Source organism: Haliotis rubra, unplaced genomic scaffold, assembly GCF_003918875.1.
Source record: "Haliotis rubra isolate DU_JTF1 unplaced genomic scaffold, ASM391887v1 Scf36, whole genome shotgun sequence".
NCBI lineage: Eukaryota > Metazoa > Mollusca > Gastropoda > Lepetellida > Haliotidae > Haliotis > Haliotis rubra.
In genome coordinates, this window is record NW_025767035.1 from 3507220 (window position 1) to 3533813 (window position 26594).

General features: G+C 42.7%; 1 protein-coding gene across 2 annotated transcripts; it reads right to left on the bottom strand.

The window, feature by feature from the left end:
- Positions 1-5757: 5757 nt before the first annotated feature.
- On the bottom strand, positions 5758-26280 carry LOC124285456 (solute carrier family 46 member 3-like). 2 transcript variants are annotated; one of them, XM_046721681.1, is made up of 7 exons: positions 26209-26280; positions 8031-8900; positions 7672-7905; positions 7439-7522; positions 7144-7300; positions 6918-7006; positions 5758-5936 (listed from the first exon to the last, which is right to left on the bottom strand). In XM_046721681.1, the coding sequence occupies exons 2-7, from the start codon at positions 8884-8886 to the stop codon at positions 5899-5901; spliced, it is 1458 nt and encodes a 485-aa protein (XP_046577637.1). In that variant the 5' UTR covers positions 8887-8900; positions 26209-26280; the 3' UTR covers positions 5758-5898. The 2 variants fall into 2 exon arrangements, 1 of the variants encoding a protein (XP_046577637.1); XR_006900820.1 differs by lacking the exon at positions 7144-7300.
- Between the last annotated feature and the right edge of the window lie 314 nt (positions 26281-26594).

Genomic DNA, 26594 nt, shown 5'->3' on the forward strand with positions numbered 1-26594 from the left:
AGTTTTATCTGTCTATTTTTCGCAGATCCTGAGGGATATCTTCAATGATTAACAAACCACTGAAACAAATCCACCCAAAGCCTTTGATGGAGACAGGAATGAGCCTTATGAATTAGATAAGGTAAAGGAACATGAAAAGTTTCATGGACAAGATTCCACATCAACTAATGAGATAAAAGTTGGAGCGTCTGTCAGTGTTTCCACCAATTTGAACATTAGTTCGCATTTTGTCAATCAGAAAACCCAGACTATTTCACAGCAACAAGTTACATCACAACGTACACGGAGGATTCAAGTCACAAGTCCTTGCCAGTGCAAGCCAGTCACTACCATTTCCAAAGAACTTCAATGTGATCTTGTATCATTGCCACCACTAAAGGTATTTTCATCTAAATGTGCACCTATATCACAAGTTTCATCTAAACAGCATGAGGTGTGCAGTGTCCCCATCCAAGCAGTGGAGGATATTGATGCTTGTGAGGACACATTTCTTACAAGTGACGAGGAATACATGCCTTCTGAATACTCAGAGTTGGATGAAAGTGAAACTGATGCAGACTGTGATACAGATACTGATGACGAAACTGAACCAGTTCTCTACTTGTCAGCAAATCCCCAGACTGAAAGACAGTTTCTTGTCTCTGAAACCTCACTTGCCAAACTATTCCAGTATTGCTCACATCAGTCAGGTTCAAGTTCATTTTGTGGCATGACTTGTCAAGTGAAACTGATGCAACATCAAGGCGTTATGATAACTGTGGAGACAGAATGCTTGAAGGGGCACACTACGAGATGGAACAGTCAGTCAATGCATGGGACAATGCCTTGGGGCAATCTTCTGTGTGCCAGCAGTATTCTTTTGAGTGGGGGATGTACCATTGAGCATGTTCAAGTTCATGAAAATGCCAATTTTTAGCATGGGTACTTTCATCAACATACAGCGATGCTATACAGTACCATCTTGTCTAAACCTTTGACATGAACATCAGTCCAGCTTGTTGGAGCGTGTTGGTGGGAATCCACTTGTTTTGGGGGGTGATGGGAGATGTGACACACCAGGACATTGAGATGTGACAAACCAGGACATTGTGCGAAGTATGGCACATACACCTTGATGGATCTTTGAGAACAGAAACATTTTGGATATACAGCTTGTCCAGGTGAGTGAGAATAAGTGAGACCTCAAGGCACTGCTGCACATGCTATAAAGATTTGTATAAAAGGTAGCAATATTGACAAGCGATGTTGTGCTTGATGCTGCTTGCAGCACTATCCCAGATATATATAACTGCAGCCTATAATAAATCAAATCTGGAGCAGACAATTCAGGGATTGATATGTTCTCGTTTCTATTTTAGAGCAATGAAGTGAAGAATTCACATCACATGGAACTTGAGGGACTGAAGCGAGGATTGTCATTTCTTGAACAGAAAGGGTGTTCCATTAAGGAAGTCATCACAGATCGCCATGTCTCAGAGAAGATATACATGAGAGAGGAGCATAAAGACAAGAAATATTACTTTGATGTTTGGCATGTAACCAAAGGTAAGGATACACATAATATATTTTGTGTTAATCTGTATATGATACAGATTCTTGATATACATCAATTACTATTTGCCGGCATTCATAAAATTATCTTGTGATCATATGGTTAACATAAAAAATACAACTTATAAAATTGGGTTAGCTACTAGTATTTTACATAAACCAATGTAAATATGTGAAATGTGCTGTGGACTGTTTGGATATGAAAACTGTTGTCTACCACTAAATTACATATTCCAATTGATGCCAGGAGTTGGGTAGCAGCATCATGTAAAGATGATCCAGATATGAAAGTGGATAAATGGTTGTCAGTGACAAATCATGTTGCAAACAAGTATGAAGGACGCTCAGCCAAGTTCAAGGAGTGCGAGCATGGACCACTGTCTGAGGAAAGACAATGGTTGAAAGAAGGTTATTTTTTTTAAAAATATATTTTAACATCAGGGCTCGATTTAAGAGTTGTTAACCTACTTGCACCAGGTGCAACCTAAGATAAAAAGTTGCACCAGCCAAATTCCATTGCTTTCACTTCAATATGTAATTAGTGAAATATGCTATTGAATTATTTAGATGTCTTATTTAGAAGTTTACCCCCTCACAAATTTAGACTAGGTTGCACTTTGTAATATTGGTTAGCACCAGTGTAAGGAACAAAGCACTAAATCGAGCCCTGAACATTAACAGCATTTCATATGTGACCAATTCATCGGTTATACACATAGTAAGGCATTAATTTACAGTGAGTGTTACAATACTATAAAAGGTACACATGCCATTAACCATGATAACATGAATGAGGTAGCAATTTTGTTTTTACAGGTTCTAAACCATACAAAGCTTTCATGGAGGTTGTATCAGATTTATGCATTGGAGGTTTTCCACAGTGTGGTAATCACTTTGCGCCTAAGACCACCCACTACTTTTATGCTGCAATGATGGCAAGGTGAGATATGCAGAGAACCCATACAATATTTCATAATATTCACTTAGTATTTCTACAATAAATACATTACAGAAGCCACTAATTGCCATGTTGTGTTCTTGATGGAAGCTGTGATGCTTGGTTTACTCTAAGTAGAAGTATGTTCAATAACCATTGCAATGACATACATTTTTCAGTTATCAAGCAAAATTTGACCATTTCAGAATGTTCCTCGCTGCTCTCCATTTCAATGAAAATGGAAACCGTGAACGAGCAACGGATCATGAGGGCAATTCAAGATGGAAAATGATGCATCCCAAATCAAAGAAAGGAGAGGATGCCGTTGTCAAACCTGTTAAACAACCAGTTACATTCAGTAAGTTTGGAACTGCAGATTTTATACATACATAAGCAAGACTGGAGCAAATTTATTCCTTTAGTCTGATAACAAATTTCGTTTGAATTATAATTTCAGTTTTCAGAGAGGCCTTTTTCAGCATGTGATATTTTTCTCTTGATCTTATGCACCAAAATACATAATAAAAATCAGTACATGATAAGAAACAGAAAACAATATAACCTGTGTTGTCTTGCCTGTATTTTGTATAATTGTTTACAGTGAAATTGTTATTTCCTATTTTGTATCATGCAGACTATGCTGAAGACCTGCAGCGGGCTGTAATAGAAAGAAGAAGAGCTTTGCCAAACTACCCATCAGCAAAGAAAGATGCAGACAAGCATTTCCAAAGTACACCTCTGCCGCTTACCAAGAGCTTTAAACCCTTTGTTAAGGAAGACTTGGTCAACCAACAAAAGTCAAGATTCTGTATGCCCAAATAGAGTAAATTCAAGACAAGCCTTTCAACAGGCTGTTTGGCTTTTTCAATATGCCATTTGCATTACTGTTGTGGTTCTGAATGGAGCGTCTATGACCTCGTCATTACCTGCTGTCTGGTTCCTTGTATCATCATCATTAACACATGACATATTTTATGTATAATAAGGGGTAGCTTAGTCAGGTAGAACAAGAGACCACTGGCCATTAAAGACAGATTTATTTACATGAAATATACAAAGAACTAACATATATTAAAGAATGATGAGCATTTTTCACAATTATCTCATGAATAAACTTTGCTCCGTGATTGTTACAAACTTGAGATGTTTATATTTATGCCTTACTGAAAATGATCTGGCAATGTTTTGTTGTTATTTCTCTGGCCTCAGACTACAAGACATTCTCAAACCAGAAAATGGCATGGTTAGGTTGTATGCAAATGAAAAAATCTGTGAACATTACCTTTGACTTTATCTTTATTTGCACTTCACATACCCATAGTACATGCATACAAGTTGTTGTTAAGGTATATACTGGCTGTCTGATCCGTTTTGTTAAGGTATATACTGGCTGTCTGATCGTGTTGTCAAGGTATATACTGGCTGTCTGATCTGTGTTAAGATATATGTTGGCTGTCTGATCTGTGTTGTTAAGGTATATAGTGGCTATCTGATATGTGTTTTCAAGGTATATAGTGGCTATCTGATATGTGTTGTCAATGTATATAGTGGCTATCTGATCTGTGTTGTCATGGTATATACTGGCTGTCTGATCTGTGATGTTAAGGTATATACTGTCTGTCTGATCGTGTTGTCAAGGTATAAACTGGCTGTCTGATCTGTGTTGTTAAGGTATATATTGGCTGTCTGATCTGTGTTTGTTAAGGTATATACTGGCTATCTGATCTGTGTTGTCAAGGTATATAGTGGCTATCTGATCTGTGTTGTCAAGGTATATAGTGGCTATCTGATCTGTGTTGTCAAGGTATATTGGGGCTATCTGATCTGTGTTGTTAAGGTATATACTGGCTGTCTGATCTGTGTTGTTAAGGTATATACTGGCTATCAGATCTGTGTTCTTTAGACCCGGACACTGGCGGAGACAGCTGTATCATCTATCTGCCAGTGCAATAATGACACCATGGTATCCAGAGATGGAAGGGAAATGGAATGGGTCGAGTGGTGGATTAAAAGAGGGGTTGGGGAATAAAGTTTGACATTCACCTTGACCTTTGACCAACAAAATGTGTATTGTAGTTTAAGGACCATATTCATTAAAAGCGAAGTAGATATTTAAAGTAATGTGAAGAAATATGGACCTAAAATGAATGTATCATTGTCCTGAAAATGCGGTGGAATAAATGTTCCATAAACCCAAAATATTCTGGAACTTCCGACGCTTTCCCAGATCACGATTACTAGCGGTGATTAAATAACCCCAACCTTTGTACTAGCATATACAATAAAAGAGAAGACATTAGGGTTGGCGTTATTTTGTTTATATTGATATAAGTAGTATTTCTAACACCCCTAATTCATATATATAAAATGCGTTTATACAAACAAAAGAAAGATTAAACGTGTGAATAATCTTTGTGGCACAAATGTGATTTCACAGTGGATGGTAAAGCAGTTACATGTATTGAATAGTATAATGCTATACCTTACAACAAAATTATAATATACAATTGCTGCCCTACACGCCGAAGGGCGTAACAGGGATAAGTAAGTAAGTATAATATACAAGTGTCTCGAATTTGCTGAAACGTATATCATCAATACTGATTTGCTCAGTTTTCAGGGAATTGAAGATGCTGTTCATGCGTTTTAACAGAGGGGAAATATAAATGTGCTTACAAGAACAAACGCTATACCCAATTCCAGGTCACCATTTTAATCTGAGGATGTTAAAGTGTCATAAAATTGTAGTAAATGTTGAACAAGACTGTCAAATACATAAAATAAACTTTACAAGGACACACGGGCACATACATTGGGAAGAATGGTTCACAAACAATACACTTATAAGTATTGAGAAATGCAGTTTAGAGACAAGTAGGTGTGCCGAAAGTATTTGAATGAAAGGAATCCAGGTCAAATTATTTATAATATTATTACGAAAATAAACTTGTAATTAAAAATTGGATAAATAAGATTCAAACCTTTGCATATCATGTATGATACACAAGAAACAATAATTAATGTTATGTGTAAGCACCCATATATCGATTTGTAGGGATCCGACAGACTTGCTTGGACAAATATACAAGGGAGAGGTAATATTTATAAAAAATAGGGACAACCAGAAGTGTAATTGTCCACAATTTGAAAATGGAATGTTGAACATGCTAGGCTGAAATATATTTACTACCTCCAGTAAAGTCAATCCACGCCCCTTTCCCCGACCCGAACGGTTCCTGTAAAAGATATACAATTTTGTTTTGTCTCCTTATCCAGTGTCTTAACACTCGAACCTGATCTATCTGGAGTATTGTGTATTTCTCGAACATATTAATTAATATGATCCGTTTGAACTATTTGTATTTTGAAGGCAAAAGATCTACATCTACCCGAGTTGTGACTGATGACTTTTACAAGTGAGTCGTCGCAGTCTCCACCTGAATGTCCTCTGAAACAAAAGAAACATACATACATTTGTGTATACGTGCATTTTTCTCTGTTTTGTCCTCGTAAATAAGGCACTGACTAATTTTCTCTCGAATATATATTTGACTGTCAAGCTGGTTTTCGTGTGAACTACTCCACCACTGATGTGTCTTTGGTGTAGTCTAGTGGTTAAAGCGTTCGCTCGTCACGCCGAAGACCAGGGTTCAATTCCCCACACAATGGGCACAATGTGTGAGGCCCATTTCCGGGCGTAAAACTAAACTCACTCACTCCACCACTGATAACATTTTCACATACCGGTCTTTGTGCACAAAATATTCTTTAGACCAAAAGGAAGATACAACTGTACTATCATTGTTTTCAGAAATGATTTTGTTTTGTCACTGTCTAATAGTGGTGATACCAAGTGCCTGTATTCACGAAGGTGACTTGTTGTTTCGTCATAGGATGTACGTCAAGGATGCATTCTAAGCCTTGTTTACATTGCGCTGAATAAATTAGCTAAAGACATTAATAAATTTTGTGATCATGGTATATTTGTCATCCAGACATAAGGGATATGTTGATAGTATCACCTATTTACAATATGGGACATATATGCTGAATAACATTTACATTATTTAGTTGAAAATCAAATTCAGCTTGTCACCAATGCCCCGTTTCAGCTTCGGAATGAACAAAGGATACATCCTCAATGCAGTCATTGGCATTCAGAGGCAATATTTAGATGCATATCACCGCAAGTTCTTTCTGGATATGATCAAATAATCTTTTCAGGGCATTACCAGTCAGATGGTATCCTAAGTAAAACCTACTGGTACGAAAGGGTTTGAAATGGGGTCAGGATTGTCGCAGTTTCGTAATCTGGTTGATAAATGCTGCTGATACAGTTCTCAAGTGATGAGAGTGAGTGACGCACAGCTGACACTGCTGACCAGACGTAAAATCATATACACTTGGAGTGTTTTCGTAAAAGACGTACCTTTGCTAATGTCACCTGTGTCTTCTGTCACGGTTTTTGTAATTATAGTATCATTGAGCACCAGTCTTTTCAGAACAAAATGAAGCCACCTGAAAGTACAGATGGGGCATGAACGTTGCAAAATGTTTATAATCTATAAAAGACATACTGCAAAATATTCTAATAATATTTTATGGGATTTTTTTCGATATTCTTCCTTGGCTCTAACGGTACAGTGACCACTCACAGCAAAATCCCTGTAGCAACGCCACACAGACCAGCAGCCAGCATGAAGCTGAAGCCAGGGAAGAAATCAAGGGTTGCTGGGTAGAGAGCATTGAAAATCACAGATGCCATCAACCCACCAAGGCTATCCACTGCAGCCGCGAGTCCAAACATGCGCCCTGCAAACAGGTGAAGAACACAATGAAAGCGCCCATGCTTATATCCTTATACAACATTAAGGAGCATATTGTGATCCAAACTTTGTTATCCAAACTTTGAGTATTCAATCTTTACATTATATTTGTTCTTAGCCCTACCATGTTCATCCTGGCTGACCAAACTCGACATGGTTGACCGAAGAACAGCCAGTGGAAAGCCTTGAAACATGGAAATCGGTGACACTGAAATGAACGTCACATACATTTGATGTACATGCTAACATATGCAATCAACTTGTGAATATGTTTTGTAATTTAAATTATACACCTTTGTGATTGTGACCAAAGAAGGATGAATGGCATGTGTACCATTCTTGGTAGTTGCAACTTACCTATAAAGACTTGCCATGTCCGTTTGCTGAGTCCCAATACCACCAGACCGATGGTTTTGGACGTGAAGCCCCAGAGTGATAAAGTGGTGTTCCTCAACTTCCTACATAGTGGCAGAACTGTGAACATCATTATACTACGAAGTAAGTTCTCCAGACCCTGATAGTAACCCAACGTTGTCTGTGACCAGCTGAGTGGAGCTCGCCTTGTGTACAGGAGGAGGACGTCCCCTTCACCTGTAGCACACCAAGAGGTGACCAATGTTTTAGTGTGGGTAGAATGCATACAGTGTGATACTTCCTCGTACATCCCACTGGTTTAAACGATAAGGATTAAGAAATAAAAGTCAATTTGTACTCACTCACTGTTCCGATAACAAGGAGGTTGAAGACAATGAGCAGTAAGAAGATGTACAGAGTTCTCTTTCCTTCCCTTTTCTTCATCACACAACGACCAGACTCCTTGAGAGATCCAAGAAACCAATACTCGCAGAAACTTTCACCCTCGGGTCGTGTTGTGCTGGCCGTTAGGTTCTCTAGACGTATGATAGCGTATACAAGTCCTATGAACGAAGACCCAGTTATGAAAGCGAAGACGAATGTGAAACTCGTACTGTCCAACATCACTCCCGATATGAAGACACCAACTGTTCCAGCTAAAAAGTTAACAGCCTCTATGAATCCTAATCGCGTAGTTCTATTGGTGGGATCAGCAATGTGCGTCACGTAGCTGTACACAGCCATCAACTGGCCCGAAAACCCCCCAGACAGACCATTTACTGCACCAGCAATCATCACATAATCCACTTTACTTGAAGGGTAAATGGACATAAGCAAGTACACAATGGAAGACAACGTTGCTCCCACACTGGGTAAAATAGCAGGTAGTTTCCGACCCACTTTGTCACCCCAGGATCCTAGGATAAACACTACAATCAAACACGACGGAATTCGATCTACAACGTTTTTCTTTAAGATCCAGTAGGACGTCTCAGACTGGACATAATCCTCTTCTGTTTTGTGGTCCTCTTGGAACGTCTTGTTGCGAAGGCTGTCGCAGAAAGTCTCGTTGTACTTGTCAATGCACACTTTGTTATACACAAAGGCCTGGAAGGTTGGGTTGCCCAGAAAGAAAGCCAGCATATAAAGAAACAAACCGGGCTCGACTGTTATGAGATTCAAATCGAACTGCCGTCGGCAACACTTAATCACAGCCATACTTTGGACAAAATCTGAAAATAGAAATTTCATTTCTGTTTTACTTAAAAAGACTGGGTAAAATTTATAAAGCAACACAGAATGCACGCTCCAGAACACAGAGACTCAGACCAATACACAATGGATTGTTGTTGTTTTTTTGGAAAAGAATAATTAATGCACTGATGCATTCTATATACATTGTAATCGTGTATCGAATTTAATATTTCCCCAATGATAGACAAGATTTAAAGCCTTTACAACAGAAACCTCATATCTGATAAAGATTTTGCATTTTGGCGTCCGAGTTCCAAAAATAACGATGGTTGGTGGAATTAGGATAAGCAAAGGTTCAATGTGGCTGCAATTTACTCAATGCTGATGTTATATATCAACCAAGTCAAACGTTCCTTTATTATCTCAGCAGAACTGTACCAAAGTTATGAACAGATATACTTCCAGTGTCTATAGCATTTCATGATGAGGTTTCTTTTGAAGCCTGGTATTTAACTGTCATTGTGCCAACCAGTGGGTTTTTTACAGGAGAGCAGTATATCATAATGGCACGGTGCCACAACAACGTAATCCACAAGGTGGTGATTAATTCGACTCATTTTCACATGTTATGTTTCCATATTATGACGATTTTCAAATATTAAACCATACATGCCAGCTATATGGCATTGCAAACGTATTGTATAGCAACGTTGCATTTGTATTACACTGTTTAGATGAATTTCAGGACAACATTGTTTCAATAACAATTGGCCAACGCTGATATTTCATGTAAGCAGTACTGTTAAAGATGTTATATACTGATGTTTATAGCATTTGATGCAATCGCTGGTTTTATACTTTGCTCGTTACACTGTGGTGTGTGTTGGAAAATGCAATGGCTGTATGTTAGACCTCAGATGTTAATAAGTTTCATCAACTACTTAACACAGTGATGGAACATGAAGGTGGCAAGAAGGGTTTATTTATTACACCTGTTTTTCATAATGTGTTTCCTTTATAACAGGTATTGTGTATTCATCGTGTTTCCTTTAATGTGTGCAGATGATGTATCAGCCCTTTCAGACACATGTAGCCAGTTGCAGAAGAAGAATAAAAATCTTTCAATTTTATCAGGAACCAGGGATACAAGTTAATCAAAACAAAACAATAGTTATTGTGTTCAGAAATGGTGGTCCTCTTCGCTGTTATGAGAAATGATATTTTAATGAAGAACAAACCAGTTATAGAATATCTTTGAAATGTTTTTTTTTGTATTGGAATCATTAAATCATCTTGTAATGTTATGGCTCGGGGCGAATGTGGCACATTCCCTTTCCAGCTAATATACATGATACGTGTTCGTAAATCTTGGTGTTGACTAATTCGGCTTCCACAATATAATTATAGACTACCATAACAAAGTTACATTACACTAGTTCTAGACAGCTGTGGGCGCAGAATCAGGGTAACAAAGGTTAAGAGCATTCTGATTTCTTATGGCGTCGGGTTTGTCTGATTAAGCCAATATGTCAGTGATGAAACTGAGTTTGAAAAAAGCTGTCTGACACTTGGTAATGAATCCTGGAAAAGTTGTTGTTATAAACAGTTCAGCTTACTTCTTGATGTTGACGTATGGATTCATGATATTTCTCACCAGACTGTGTTTGTATTGTAAACCAAAGGGTTTAGATCAAGGATGAAATGCATTAACTATTTCTCTATGAATCTTACTCAAAACTAAGAGACAAAAATGTTACTAAGTATGTTACCAACACAATGGTATCTTTGTTTTCAGAACAAACCCCCTAATATTATCAGGTCTGTTGCCATAAACTTTTATCATGCCAGAAATAGTTCTGTGTGTCTGTGGTGTCGGGATCGATACTGACAAACGGCGAAGACGTCCGATGTTGGCGTGCGATGCTGAGAGATATGGTTTGATAACTCTCCAGAGAGTTGATCAGCGTCTTATTTCCTGGACCACAAAGCGATCTTAGAGATGAGGTGATGGTAACTCTCATACTTTAACACAGACTTAGCACTAAGATTGCTGGGCTGACCACATTCCTTGTACTGTGACATCGTTTGGGTTTTGTTGTTCAAGGACGTACTCAGCAATATTCCACCACGACTGGGATACGATGACATGTCACCCAGGTCCGCGAGCACGACACCCGATGATATTAGTCACCTCTTACGACGAATATGAATGGCGGAAGACAAATTCTACTCCGGTTCTGCATGGGTCCCTTCTCGCCTAACGTGTCCGTGTGGAGGCCATTTTGTGGAGCGGGAATTATGTAAGGTATAGTAGTAGACAGAGATGAGAATTCTGGATCAGGGTAATCTAAAGCTTCATTTAATAGATGAAGCCTTAGTTGGACCCTTCCCATTACCATCTACTACCCCTCTACAAAGCTTTATTTCACAAATAAGACTTTAGTTGGGGACCCTTACCATTACCTCTACTATAGTGGTATCTTGTCTCTATGCCGTGTTGACGGGAGGTAATACTGTGTCATACGGTATGATTAATAATTCTTCTTTTACAAACCCTCTGCCCGGCCCATCCCTCAAGAAATACAAGGTAGGTTCGTCTGCTTTCATATCAACTTTATCTATGTTGTAAGTTTTGACCGACCATATCGGATCTGTGGCTCGCTTACGGCTATCCCCTTCGTGTTCCCCCGGCTGGTATAGGTACCTCACGAGCGCCCTATCTGGTATCTGTTTCTCCTTCCCACGCAAAGGAGCGGCCGGCTCTGCTGCTATCGATTTTAATTTGATAGCGTCTGCCGGCTTTTTACCGGTGAGACGAGTGACTTCATGGTTGATTGCCGACACCACCTTAGGTAACCTCGTGACCCATTCAGTCGATCGTTTTTCCGGGTTGGTCATCTCTCTAGCGTACTGATACCCAAATAAACGCTCAGCCAAAGTCCTATTAAATCTCTCTACTATAGCTTGACTGCGATGGGCTCCAACCGTGCCACGTCTCACTCGTACTTTGTGCTTAGTCAGCAACTGAGACACAACTCCCATGAACTCCCGACCAGGGTCAACTTGGAGCTCTGTTGGCCACGTCAGCGGACTGCGTTTGTATATGCGTTCCATGGCTTGAGCCACCTGATTCGAGTCTTTCGCGGTCAAGGGTTCGGCTTCCTTGTAGCGACTGGCCACATCCACGACTGTTAAGGCATACTTGTACCTCTTGTCGTGGGGTAGGAACAGCAGGTCTGCCTGGTGAACGCTATTAGGTATGTTAATACCAAACTTCCTTCTAGGCACGTAGCGTGGTGGTGGCAAATATATCTGCCAAAGTGCTTGTTTTTCAAGCCACGCTTTGGCCTCCTCCGGGGATACTCGCGCCATTTTAGTCAGCTTATCTACAGCGCTAGCTCCTTTCCAGTACCCACGCGGACTATAGTAAATAGCCTCAAACTTTTTCTGGTTCCGTGACATGTCACTATTTATTTATACCTATGTTCTTGGTTCAATTTTCTCATGCCCGTACGCGTACGTGTTTATCCCATCAATGGCTATCCAACGTTTGGTATCCATAGGGGATAATGATGTTTTATTTATAGTCAGCCCGTATATCCTATGCCCATCACTTCTAAGTGTGTTCATTTTATGTTTAAAGGTACGGGTCTTGAACAGGGCTTCCTTGAATCTGGCGTGTTTGATGTGTTGTTTCACCACGTATTTTTTACACCCTTAGCTTTCCGGATCTCACCATTGTCGACCTTCAGTATGGAGTACATCTTAGGCCTCAACCCTATGTACTCGACTATGGGCGTGCCAGCACACTCGTCCTTCATCTTACCTAGGACCTTTTTATTCACCGTGCTGTGTATGGTATGGTCCTTGGGATAGTCGCTGGTGTCGTACAAATCGAGGTGTTTTTCATGTCCTCGTACACGTCCTCGGTTCGAATCTCCATCAGCAGGGAATCCGTGTCAGTGTATAGCACTTCACACCTGTCATCGTACTGTTTCTTCAGCTCGTTGTAGTAAAAGTCGTACATCAAGTGTTTGGATAAATCGAGGATGCTCATCCCAACGTAAACAGGCCGGTTTAATATTATGTGACTTTTCTTCATGTGTATGGCAGCCAGGTCGTTATCGAATATCTTACTACGGTTGAATGCAGGGTTAGCGATCAGCTTCCTGAGCTTGTCTTCCTCATTCGACCGAACCAGCTTCACGTCCACGCGTTTCCTCAGGTTCTCCATCGTCTTACCGAATACCGAGTTGTTCATGAGCTTATACAAGTTTTTCTCAAAGTCACTGGTAGCAAGCTTTCGGAGGTCCGTGTTCATTCTGATGTAAGGCTCCATCCAGGGGCTCTGGTTGAACACGAGCACCCTGTGTATTTTGGTCAGTTTCATACCCAACGACAGGTACAGCTGCAGGTTGCGATAGTGTACGATGTATTTGGTCTTATTCATTAAGTTAGGCACGAGTTTTTCAACGCCCGTCACCCGCCTATCTAACAAGTTATGTTGGTATTCAGACATCCAGTCTGGGTTAACCCTCATACGTTCGGGAGCTAGGGGGTAGCTGTTGTGTGATTCGTGTAATGCCTTGGGGTATTCCAAGTCAACCTCGAGGATATAACCTTTGTTCGAATCCGGCGCGATGCTCATAATATCGAAATCGGATGATACCCATTTGAATCCCCCTGTTGGTAGATACTGACTCATGGCCCATCCGTACAGGTTATTTGCGTCGAGATAGAGAATGTGATTGGTTGGTTTGCTAGGGTCGTAGCCATTCACGTATTGATTATTTGCTTTAGCGTATCGTTTGGTTGCCATGGAGATCCCACCTCGCAAACCTTTCTCAATGAACAGGTGCATGTCATAATCAGTAAACAATTCCAACTTAACTCCGGTCTTTTTAAGCAAGGCATCCCACGACAGGCCTGGGCTGGTGTAATACCATGCTGGATCTAGTTTATACTGCTTGATACATGTCCTCCTAAATGTCTCAAACACGTCGGCTAATAGTAGTACATCCATCTTCAAGTACAGATCGTGATAGTCACCCAGGTTTTTACAACCAAGTTTATTCCATACATTAATAGCGTACGAGTAATCGTCTTCGGATATTTCCGAGTCGGTCAGATTGCTGTAAAATTCTCTGATGGGGGGTAGTCTGGTCTCGGCGAACTTAGTCCAACTATCCATGTATTCATAGGGGTACACACCCTTCCTCATAAGCAGAGATCTAGTCTCGGCGTCTGTGTATCGATCGGTGATAGGGAAGGTATCGTTGGCTTTAATCAGGCTGGCTAATGACGACAATAGAAATTGACACGAGTCAATGAACCTAAGTCCGTCTAAGCTGAAAGAGAGATATTTCTCCATGTTGTTGGGGATGCACGTTATATTACCATCGATTTTCGCGATGGCCTGCATGATTAAGTGAGAGTCGTACCCTCTCAAGTTGTGAAAGACAACGGGAATGTTTATTGTCTTAGGGTTGATTCTAAGCTTGAGGTTACACTCGTTATGAGCGGCGCCTCTATACTTACCGGTTATGTGACAGTGATCTCTCACCGAATCACCGTTCAGTGGTGAGTCACACACGTGACAGTTAATGCTACGGGAGTGAGCTAACCTGTCGGCTTGGGTCATACGCATGGGAGCGATTCTATGCAACTTTTCCCTAATAATTTCTTCTTCCTCCTTCAAACACTTTAGAAACCTTTCAACCGCGTCAGGACCCCTGTATACTACGGGAGATTTCGTTTCACCGTCACAACGGACGACTATGTATCCAAATCCACATGCTTCATGCTCTTGTGTTTTGTATGTGAAGCTCTCACCTGTGGGTAGAGCATTGGGGGCCCCCCCAATATCAACAGGTTTGACCAAGGCTTCAAAGTCGGCGTATATGATATAAGGAACAGACATTTGGTGCTTGTGGTTGTAGAATTTTAGGATATTGTCACCTTCCTCGGGCATGTCGATGCGTATAGCCGTCTGTCCCACACCTTGACAATACTCCTGGTGGGATTCTAATAAATCAGCTCGGCTGAAACCGTGCAGACATCGCATACAAAAGTGTTTTTTCCCATTGTGTTTCGACTGGTCGTGCAACAACCGATTGAAATGTTTTATCCACGTGTAGTGATACTTTTCACCTCGTTGGATCATGAATATATTGATAACACGTTTCCCCACCAACGAGCTGAGCCTGTGTATTATTGTTGTGTCGTCTTCGTGTCCAAAGACATTTATAGCTAGATTATTCTGTTTTTCTACTTTAGTGATCTGAGATATGGTGGTTGGTTCATCTATACCATCCCAGTTGAGTCCATCGTCTTGGGGATAACTAGAAGGCCTGTTCGAATTAGTGTCAGCTGGAAACAAGGCTGATCTGATAGCTAATCTCAAGCAATCGTTTCCTCTATTCTTAACATTGACTATGGCCTTTTTTTTCTTATAGTATGGAGGCAAGTCTAGGTATGACCCGCCTTTGAACGGCACGTAGTTAGCTATGTCTAGATAGACAATATCGATTTTATCTACAGCCCACCCGGATCCCAAGTGTGTGTAGCGTTCTAGGTATTCCTGTATCTGCTGAAAACTAGTATCGATCGATGTGTTTATAGTCTCTATCTGGGTCACGACCTCTTGTACACCTCGGAAGTAAGGCTGAACGTACTCGGTAACATCCCCTACGTTCTTTTCGAGTGTCATTTTAATTGTGATTTGAAATTTGATACTTCCAAGACTGGCTAGTTCCTGTTTTATTTTATCATCTATCAGGGGCTTAATATCTGAGACATCTATATTCCTATCAACGCGCATGCGCCAGCCTCTTAAATACTTACCTACAGCGCGCTCAGTGCGTACGAACTGTATAGTATTCATAATTGCGTACACACCTAAGGAATTAATGTCTAATTGGGCCGCCGTAAATGTAAAAAAATCATATATCCTCTCCGTTACCCCAATGAACTATTTTTAGATGGGCTGTTTCGATCCAGTGCTCACACTGTTTGATATAGTATTTCTTGAAGTTTAGCAGGTATTCCGATATACTTGTAAAACAATCTATCTGGTGTTGAGTCGTGATGGTCCCCACACATACGAAGGGACGAGTATACTTAACACCATCTTTAATCCATACCATTTTCAATATTACCTGAAATCTGAAGTTCAGTTTATCTTTGAGTATGTTTTTTTTACCTGAGATTCGATGTCTTCACTGGGATCAAGTTCCACAAACATATCTATACGTAAGTGTGTAATAATCTCTAATTGGGGTCTATCTTGAGAAATCGCCTACGTTCTTTTATGTAGGCCTTTTTATTCTCGTAGATGAGGTGATGTCTGACTACGTTCGCCCCGTGAGCTTTACATAAACAATAGTGTCCTTTGACTCCTATACCACACACAGAACACGAGTAGTTGGGACTTCCCATGTGGAAATAACAGTACCCATGAGTACCGCATACCCTACCACAGGTCTCGGTCTTCCCCATAAGTATGTATTCACATCTATACATGTTAACATATTTATATGTGTATTAGTCTAATTGCTTCACAACCAAAGCAGTCGCCGCTATACCCAGCGCTATGAAGGTCAGTTCACGGTCCATTTGTCCCTTGGATGGTGTGTAGTACTGAGCGAGTGTTGGCTTCTGTAGTGGCTCCAATCGTTTACCAGTTAATAAGTAGTATTGTCTCGCTGCGTCGTCGACATCGTGGAATGTTTGAACGGCATGGTTTTCACGCCTGAGTTGTTCGTTAATGTAATCGATCCGCTGGAGGCGTTGTTTAGCGTACTCGGCCTGTGCTATTTGTAAGTTCTCAATAGCGAGATCGTGCCGCTTCCTCTCCGCCTGTATTTCAGCCGCGTGTGACTCTCGTAGTTTAGAGAAGAGGAAATTACTCCCGGAAAATGCCAGGGCATTCACTAACGCACCACCGACCATCATAGCAATCGTAGCCATCCTTATATTTATTTCATAATATCTTCAGGAATTATTCCTTGTTTTACTAGGATGTCTTTTGTGGCCATCGCCATACCAAGGTTCATTATTAGCATACCCATATCCTGAAGGTTGAAATCTAGCTTGATAGTTGGTTGTTTAAGCACCATTTTGGTCAACCGAGCGTATCCTACGGCTAGACTGGCGACCACGGTGGCGTGGTATGCGTCGTTGACGAACGTTTTCCCCTCAGACATTATGTATATGATATAAAAATATATATTTTATTGCATGATATGCGGGTTGACCTTTAATTCCGGGGTGAGGGGACTCACTGCGTCGTGTATATAACCACGAGATAGCCACGGCAGCAGTTGCGCATACAACCAACAAGAGTCGCTCCGGGTGAGTCACCCTGATAATTTTATGTTGGTTACACCACCGTTTTTTACCGGCAGCTACTCTCTTAGGATTCTTCTGCCTGGTGACTGTGGGAGGGTTCACAGTCACCTGTGAGGGGGTCTCCTCCAGTTGGGGTGGGGTCTCCTCCTTGGGGGTCTCCTGTGCAGCATCCATCTATACTATTATTATTATTTTTCCTCTCAAATTGACAATGCTTTGCCGTGATAATCGCCGCCGTCACCGGGGCTAACAACATACCGTATTTGTGGTACAGCTCGCAGCTAATAGAGCTCAAGGCGTGTTCGATAAAAGGGTCTTTCTCTAAGTCTTCCCACAGGTAAAGTCGGCGCTCCGGGGGGATGGGAAGGAAGTATGACGCAATACCAGTGTATATCTGGGTCATAGCCGATCCTATTGTCTTTGTCATTTCTGAACCTAGTCTAGCCTCGTATTTAGCGTACAGTTTATCGATTTCTTCGGCTGACATTTTGTGAATTTTATCCGGAGTGTACTCCCCAAAGTAATGTTTGGCTTTGCCACCAACAGCCAACGCCACCAGTTTCTCTCGCTTATCATCATCCACCTGTATTTGGGGTACCAACAGTTGCTCTAGCAACTCCTCACACTCCATCCTATAATATGATAAGTAAGTTTTAGTTTTAACAATATAATATACGATATAAGCGAAACACAGAGAAATAAAGGTTAAGTTGCACACGACGAGCACTTCAAATACCATAACTATAACTAAATGCTAAGTATTTATACTAAGCATTGCTAAGCTTTGCTAAGCTAAGCATTGTTAAAAATTTACTAAGCATTGCTAAGCATTGCTAAGCTAAAACACACTATAGGCCACTGGTTGGTCTGTCTTGAGCACGAGCTTAGCGTGTTTAGTTTCAGCTAGCTGTTTCTTCACCCGTTCCCGTTCTAATTTGCTCATCACATCGTTCTCTCTCAAACACTCTTCGAACGAATCCCTGTCCTTGCAGTGAAATAAGGCAACCCATCGCGTCTGCTCCCTGAGGTCTTTCAACACCGAGTTGAACTTCTGCGTTAGCACCCAGACGCTGTGCTTTGCGTGTCGGCCTGAAAATGCCAGGTACGATAGCATATCTCTCTTTTTTGTTATCTCGCGATTAGCGCTGCAGTCGTCCAGTATGAACAACGTCGACTCCCCTTTAAATTTCATATGGTAAGCTTTCAACCAGTCCTGTAGACGTGGCCCCGGATCGACTCTGTGTACGTCAGGGTCCGTCATAACCCAAGGTCTTTCCGTGTACGTTTTATTCATGCTCAGAGTAGGACACATGATAACGATGTGGTCGAACACATCCCTGTAGTACCCCTCCAACATATCCAACACGAAAACGGTCTTCCCACAGCCAGTCTGCCCGCACACTATGGCGCAGTGTGGGTCGCGGGGCAAATCAGTAGATGGCTTGCCGCCAGGCAAATCAGTAAATGGCTTGCACGAATCTCCCATTGTCTATATTAAGTTGCGCATCCATAATAACGTACAGATATAATTTCAACTTGCCAGCGGGTTGAGCCTTCTTGGTAATCTGGATAGTAATTCCTTCGCTACCATTGTCTATTCTACGGCCGCTACCGTGTAGTTTATCGTCATCCGTGGATCGCATGTCCAACCACAGCGCGTACTTGTTAGTTAAGTATTCGCCGATTTGCACGGAGGATAGGTCCAGGTCTTTGGCTATATATGGATGTTTGCTCGGCAGCTTTTTTATCTCATCCCACTGCTGGTACGCACGCATACCATGACTAAACAGCTGGTTGGGCACGCCCTCGATGGTCACTTCCACCTTTTCGATCTCTGGGTTGAAAAACTTCTCGCTGTCCCTCCGGAACGGCTCGTAATCCTCCACAGGAACTACCAGGATGCCTTTCATCGATCGCGCCGGCACGTTCAGGTTGATATTCCACACAGTGTCGCTCTTATCCCGCACGATGGATCTATGCCTCAGTATACGATCGTACAGGATGGCTACATTACCCGAGTACTGGTTTCGAACCTGCCTTGCCAGCTCCGGGTTAGTGACCATGTCGAACTCCAGAGAGATGTTGTCTATGGCGTAACTGGCCTCATCACCGTTCGGCGTACGCACTACTTTGCTGTAGTCGTTAAACGTGAGCTCGTATTCAAGCCTATCACCCAGCGCGGCTTGGTAAAACGGCGCGTGTTCCGTGAGCAACTCGAAGTCGAGCGGCACGCAGAACCGGTTCCCGTACGCTTGAGCGATGGCCTTTTCACCGTCTGATAGCTTGTCTAACTGGTCTGCCGTGAAGGCATACCCAATGCGCGACCTGGTCGATTTACTGATACCTTGGTACACGTCATTGACGCGTTCTCCCTCGCTTTTCCAGAGGTCCTTGTAGCAGTGAAAGACGTCGCTGTCGTCGATGCTCAGCACCTCGTTACCGGTGATCTTGATGGTCGTTTTCTTGATAATAGCTCGACCTACGTTCCGCACTAGCTCGCGTTTGTCGTTGTCGGAGGTCAACGTGATGTTGAACGCCAGTCGAACAGTGCCTGGTACAATGAGGTCATTCGCGCCAAGGTTTGGAAATCTAACCAGCAGCGTTTGATTCTGGTCTATCTTGCTGGGATTGTTGGTGATGGTCACCGACTGACGCACGGCTTTGACACCTAGTGGCTCTCTCGATCTTCTGAAAGGATCTAGTTTTCTACCGTACATTGTTATATAAATGAAATATATAAGTTTTAATACTAAATAATGGCCGAGTATATCCCTATGGAGGATATGTGGGATAATAGTGCCCTGGATGATGTTTCATCCTCATTAAGTGGTGAACTCGTACAGCCAACTGTCAACGATTATTACAACGCAGTTGAAAATAGAGAAGACATCAAACCGTTGGGGAGGGACTATTCCAAGTTTACAGTCGATAATAAGGGCACGTTGCGATTGAAGGCTTACCCGGAGATCGATCTCATGAATAAGCGCACGAGAGAACCGCTTGCCTTATCAACACTCACCAGTCGTCATGGTAGTAACTTTATCCGTGATGAACTAGGCTTCGTAGATTACGGCGGCGCGCGACCTAAACTTCCTCCTAAGACCGTCCAAGATCTGCAAGCAGCCAGAGTCAATACTAGGAACGCTAAAGAAACGTCAGACAGTATCGAAAAAATATTGGCTACGTATCATGATAAACCCTTGCCGGGTCTCGAATTTCCTCTGAGAGAACTGCGAGGCTTAGACGAAGCCTTGAAACATGTACGTGGAGAACTCGTTAACAACATGGGTAAACTGAACGAAGTCGATGAGCGCATCGCTCGCGAGAAAATAAAACTAACCGAAACTGAAGACGATGATATGAAACGTCGCATCGAGGAGAGAATAAAAAAACTTGGAAGACGAGAGACGGACTCGGTTGGAATCCGCTTCCTCGAACCGGGAAGCCCTCCGATCACAGATCAGTAGAGTACGGGAAACCATCGATCGAGTCCTAAATGAAGACACCACGCTAGCTGATAGGATCCGAATCCTGTTCCGTGAACAAGGCATCACCATCACCAGCATTCTGACTGCACTGGGCTTCATCATATCAACCCTGGTGGTGTCACTTAGTGGGGGTACCCCCACACCCCCAAGTGGTGGCGGTGGTGGCACAGGTGGTGTCAAAGAGTGGATTAAAAAACTAGGGGAAACTCTAGCTAAACTGGCTGGTAAGGCCGCCGAAGCCCTGCCTGGCATCCTGGGTAGCATCGTCTCGTGGTTGCTGAGTGTTTTAGCTAAAACTGCTACGTGGCTCAGTCAAAACCTGTGGGCAGCCATCGTCGCAGTAGCTGGTTTGGTGTACGTAGCGGCTAAGGAATTTTTAACCAAATGAGCCCCAAAGCCACCCCACCAACCACCATGGCTGTTTTACGATCGATGTGCTGTGAACCCACAGTGGGTGCAGACTGGGGCTGTAGGTGTGTGTGTTGAACCCTAGGTTCCGGGGATGGCGCCACTATACCCGTTTCACCGGTCGTGGGTGGTGGGACGTGGGGGACATTGACATCGAGGTTGACGCCCAACTTTTGACCCGCCGTGGCTACAATTATTTCGTTGTTGTAGCCCACCACTTTTTTTACTCTCAGTTGCATATCGCTCGGAGCCATGTACAGTCCCACGTCGAACACGTAGTCGACTTTCGACCTGGCGTATTCCAACACGTCTTGGTAGCGTTTGATGGCACTCGGGAGATCAACTGGAGCATTGATAGCATCCTCTACGTTGACAACGAACTGTTTCTGAGCGTCGTAAGCAGTCCCTTTGCCTAGGATATTTGAACGCGTTTGCGTCTGCGCACCCAACAGTGCCCACACGTACGTTCGAATCGAGTCATTCAAGCGTTCGGTGCCGGCACGAGTATACCCTTTCGATTCCAACATGAACTTTTTCCAGTCACCCCCCTGCTCGAACCTCCAAACTCGGTAATCCTTGCTGTCGTCGAATGCCATGTAACGGTCATCCCACTCGTTTGTTGTGACGTAAGCATTCGCATACGTTTCACCACCCCATTCTTTCAACTTCTCGCTGGCTTCCACGAGAGGCATGTTGTGAACGATAGGAATACCCAATCCGTGGTTCGGTCCCGGCAAACGCCAATCCGTTTTAGTGTCGATTCCGAATTCGTTGCAAATACGTTCGTAGGCCCGTCTATCGTATTGGTTGTTTACTGCATTCCACGCCTTTTCCTGTGAGAGCGGGGCGCTGATCTCTTTGAGGATACGCCTGACCTGGTAGTACACGTGAAACGTGAACACAGACTGACTCAGCGGTCCACGCCTAGTGTCGGATACACCACACCCCGTTGTAGCGCACCACACGGCGAAGTTGAGTTGATTCTGCCAGAACTGCATCGGGTTGTTGAACCAAGCGTGCACTGTCTTAACGTTAGTCACCGAAAACTTATACTTATCGAACACATCTATGAACTGGGCGTCGAAATACAATCCATCAGCGACCACGATCTTCATGTTTTAAAACTATTATATAATGAGTTTATATAACATGTACATAACACTTCCAGGAATAACGAGCGGCGAGGCCGTTCAGCTGACGCACGCGATCGATAACACGTCGGGTCAACTCGAAATAGCACTGTGCGATATAACCTACCTACCACGATGGACTAACATCAACGCTAGCAACAATAAACTGTTCGTAGGTGGCGCTAGCAACAAGATAATTGATGGTTACTACAGCGTGTGCTCTCTAAGCGACGAGGTATTCAAACCATTGGGAGCCGAACTCAAGATGAACGACTCAAACGGTACAGTGGTGTTAATCAACAACGGAAGAAACTCCTTGCGGCTAGGTCGACCATTGGCGAGGACACTCGGTATGCAGCCTGAAGAGATAAAACCAACGACTACAGTCACAGGCACTAAGTTACCCGACTTAGTACCGTACCGAGAGCTGTGCATTCATCTCAACCAGGTTAGCACAACGGACAATATTCAAGGAGGCCACCCTTCCACTATACTTAGAGCAGTGCCGGTTAAAACGGAGAAATACAACGACGGCAGAACCGAGTCGTTTTCAACGTGGCAATATAAGAGGTTAACCCAGGGCAACATCCCTGAGCTGATAATATCGGTGTTAGATATAAATCATAATCTCGTGAATATAGGATACCTCAGCGTAACGCTGCACATAAAATGACCAGCGCACAAGGTCCCGGAATGAAGTTGAAAAAATGCACCAATGTGGGGATCTCCGATCTCGGGGACACACGCGGATTCGACGACCCCGGAGTAGATGGTAAAGTGTACGCCTTGCAACTTAAAAACAGCATTTATAAACGCGTTGAAGTTTCCGGTGGTACTAGCAACCTAAGCGATATAGTAGATACCTCAAGAGCGGCAGTCAACACTAAGTACACCCTTGTCACCACCGGGGATGATAACTGGATGATATACCCATACGGAGGCAAACTGTTCGACTTAACCGATGTTGAGAGCACTACCGTCGCCCGAAACAAACCATATACGCTCGTTTTCACCGATGATGACAAGTGGGTGTTATTACCGGGTAAAGTCGACTGGTTTCTCAATATTAGGCTCGGCTCCCCCCCTACGTGTTTACGGATAATAAAGACAACCACCTAAACAAAGTCGTGAACAACGGAACCCTGCTCGTGGCTTACATCCCGACTCAGAGACGTAGCGTAGTCATCAGCCCACTCGCCAGTATGGCAGCCCACATGCTATCGAGTAAAGCGGGGATGCAAAACGTGGTATTGCAGTTGGTGTCTGAATTCGAAGGTGTGGTCAGGATCCTGGAGAGTCTACCGGCGAACTCAACACTGGTCATCCAAGTCTACCTAGGGGAACCATCGCGGAATGATGTAGAGATCGTGAAGGGGGTCAAACTCCGGTGGGGGAAACAACAACAGTATCACGTTTGCAACGTTTACGTGCGGGTGGGTGTCGACTCCAAAACCAGTCTGCAGGGTGTCACCGTGGTCGTGGAAGACACTATATCACTAACCAAGATCTTCCTACCCGACAACATACACTTCATGGGGGTGAAGTGCACCCCCTGAACTATTATCAGAAAACCAGTTGGAAATTATCTCGTAATAATATAGCAATGTCTTGGATTCGCCCCAACACTACGATTAACGACTTAGGGGACACGGAGGGATTCGATCAGCCTGGTGAGGAAGACACCTTATACATCCTGCACTTGAAAGACAACGTGTATAGGCGGGTGTCGTTATCAGATTTTAAAGAGCCTGAATGGTTAGTCAACTTAACCCTCACCTCACCTTATATCTCCCTGAAACAAAAGAATACTATCTCCGAGATTAGGAACAACGGTATGATTATAGGATCGTTCGTTCCGGAATCTAGTGTACAAGTCATACCAATACCAGACCACTCGGGCAACATGTTAGCTTCAGACAGTGGGAGGGTAAAGATAGAGATCAAATTACTCGATTACCAAGAGGTTTTTTAGAAATGTTGCGGAAAACTTCACATTCATCATAGACGTCTATCTCGGAGATATAAGTTTGACTAGTAGTTATATTAGCATTATAGATGATATGGTGATAGGTTGGGAAGCCAGGTGTAATAACCAACGTTGTTGTATTATTAAGGTATCAGGAAACGACCCTGTACCAACCCTTGATGGGGTTCGTCTCTTTAATGGACGTAGAGCTAAGACCCCGCTTTTTTTACACGCACGTTAATCTAAGTATTATCGGCTTTAAGTACATTAATCGAAGGTTAAATGAAACCCAATTAAAATATATTATGGGATTGAGCTATATCCCTGAATTAGTACCAGAACACTAGTTGGAAATTATATCGTAATAGTATTATAGAAATGTCTTGGCTTCACCCCAACACTACGCTTAACGATCTAGGGGACACGGAGGGATTTGATAAGCCTGGTCATAAAAACACCTCATACGTCCTATTATTTAACAACGGTGTGTACATACGGCAGGACCTGGCAGTCTTTAAAGAACCTAAATGGGTGATCAACGTGACCACCACCGCACCTTATATCTCACTAGACAAAGATGGTTATGTCTCTGAAATTAGGAACAACGGTACCTTGCTCACGTCTTTCATTCCAACTGAAAGGATGATAGTTTCTAACTCTGAATATTGGCCTAGGGACACCCTGTTAATTTCAGCCAGGAAGTCTCAGTTAATAGCCACCCACCACCATCATTCCATAATAGGGGTTAGGGGTATGGAAACAAACTCCACACTCATCGTAGAAGTCGGTTACAAGGATAAGTTTGATTTGGATGACCTTGACCCATCCCCAAACTTGGAACTTTTACCTGGTGTAACAATACGTTGGGGTAACGACCCCTTAACATCAGGTTTTTTATCTTGCATATTCGTGATACGATTGGGGGACTCCCAACAGGGATTACTACCCCCCCATAATAAACTGCAATGATGTTGAGATAGACCAAAAGTTACCTATTGACCCTTCCCGTATCTACACATATGAGAATCTAAGTTTTATAAGCCTCAGGTACGTTGGCCAACTATTAAATGAAACCCAATTAAAATATCTTTTGTAATATATATTATAGGATGGGACTGTATCCAGGCATAGATGAAGTAGCAAAGACCCTGGAAACCGTAGACGGGTTTCGCTTGAGACAATTATGTGATGTAAGACGCCAACTAGAACAAGATCGTGATAAGCGGAAAGCACTGTGTAAGAAGTACCATAGAGCTTTCAACATCGTGGATGGGGCCGATACTACCCTGATGGCAACTAGCATGGGACTAGGGGTGGCAGGTGTTGGGTTGCTGACAACCATCGTGGCCGCACCCATAGTGCTGGGACTCGAAATAACGGCTGGGGTGTCAGGGTTGGCTGGATTGGTATTTAAGTTTGTTTCTCGCAGACTGCAACGTAAGGCATTGAAGCATGATGAGATCAGAGTTCTGGCTGAAGCAAAGCTTAACACAATAGATGATCATATTTCCACGGCACTCACTGATAACAAAATCTCGGAGGAGGAGTTTCGTTTAGTCCTCTCTGAACTCGCAAAATATCATAGAATGAAACAAGAAATCCGGTCCAAGTCTCGTAAAAGTACTACTATCAGCGAAGACGAGAAAAAAAAGTACATAGAACAGGGGGTACGAAAAGCCCAGCAAGCTTTCATTACCAACACCAAAGAGATCCTAGGCGATTCACGTTAAACTGTTTCGTCGAGGTCAACGTGACATAGTGTCATAGATAAAGTGAAAATAAAAGCAGAGGATACCGTATGACACAGTATTACCTCCCGTCAACACGGCATAGAGACAAGATACCACTATAGTAGAGGTAATGGTAAGGGTCCCCAACAAAAGTCTTATTTGTGAAATAAAGCTTTGTAGAGGGGTAGTAGATGGTAATGGGAAGGGTCCGACTAAGGCTTCATCTATTAAATGAAGCTTTGAGATTACCCTAAATCCAGGCTACCTATACTTACCACGAGCAATGTTAATGTGCAGCAAAAGGTAAATATCTAGCACGTCATCCTGTCAACGTGATTAACGATGACTGGCTCCTGATATGAAAGAAAAAAATATCCTCAAGTGGGTCAGCCCCTGGCTTCCGAATCGTTATCTGTTGCATAAACAGTGGCGTCCTACTGTAAGACTTGAGTACTTGCTGCGGTTGCGTAACAATAACGTCTCAAGGGAAAAGGCATGGGCAAGTGTGTCCATTGCGCGAAGTGCTCCAGTCAAAGATGACACAACACAAAAAGACAGCAATAATATGTATTAAAATAGAAGTCTTGGTTACAGAGTTACAATTTCTGACTGCACAGTCCAGGTGAACCCTAAAACACAATCCACAAGTTAAGTTGGCTTG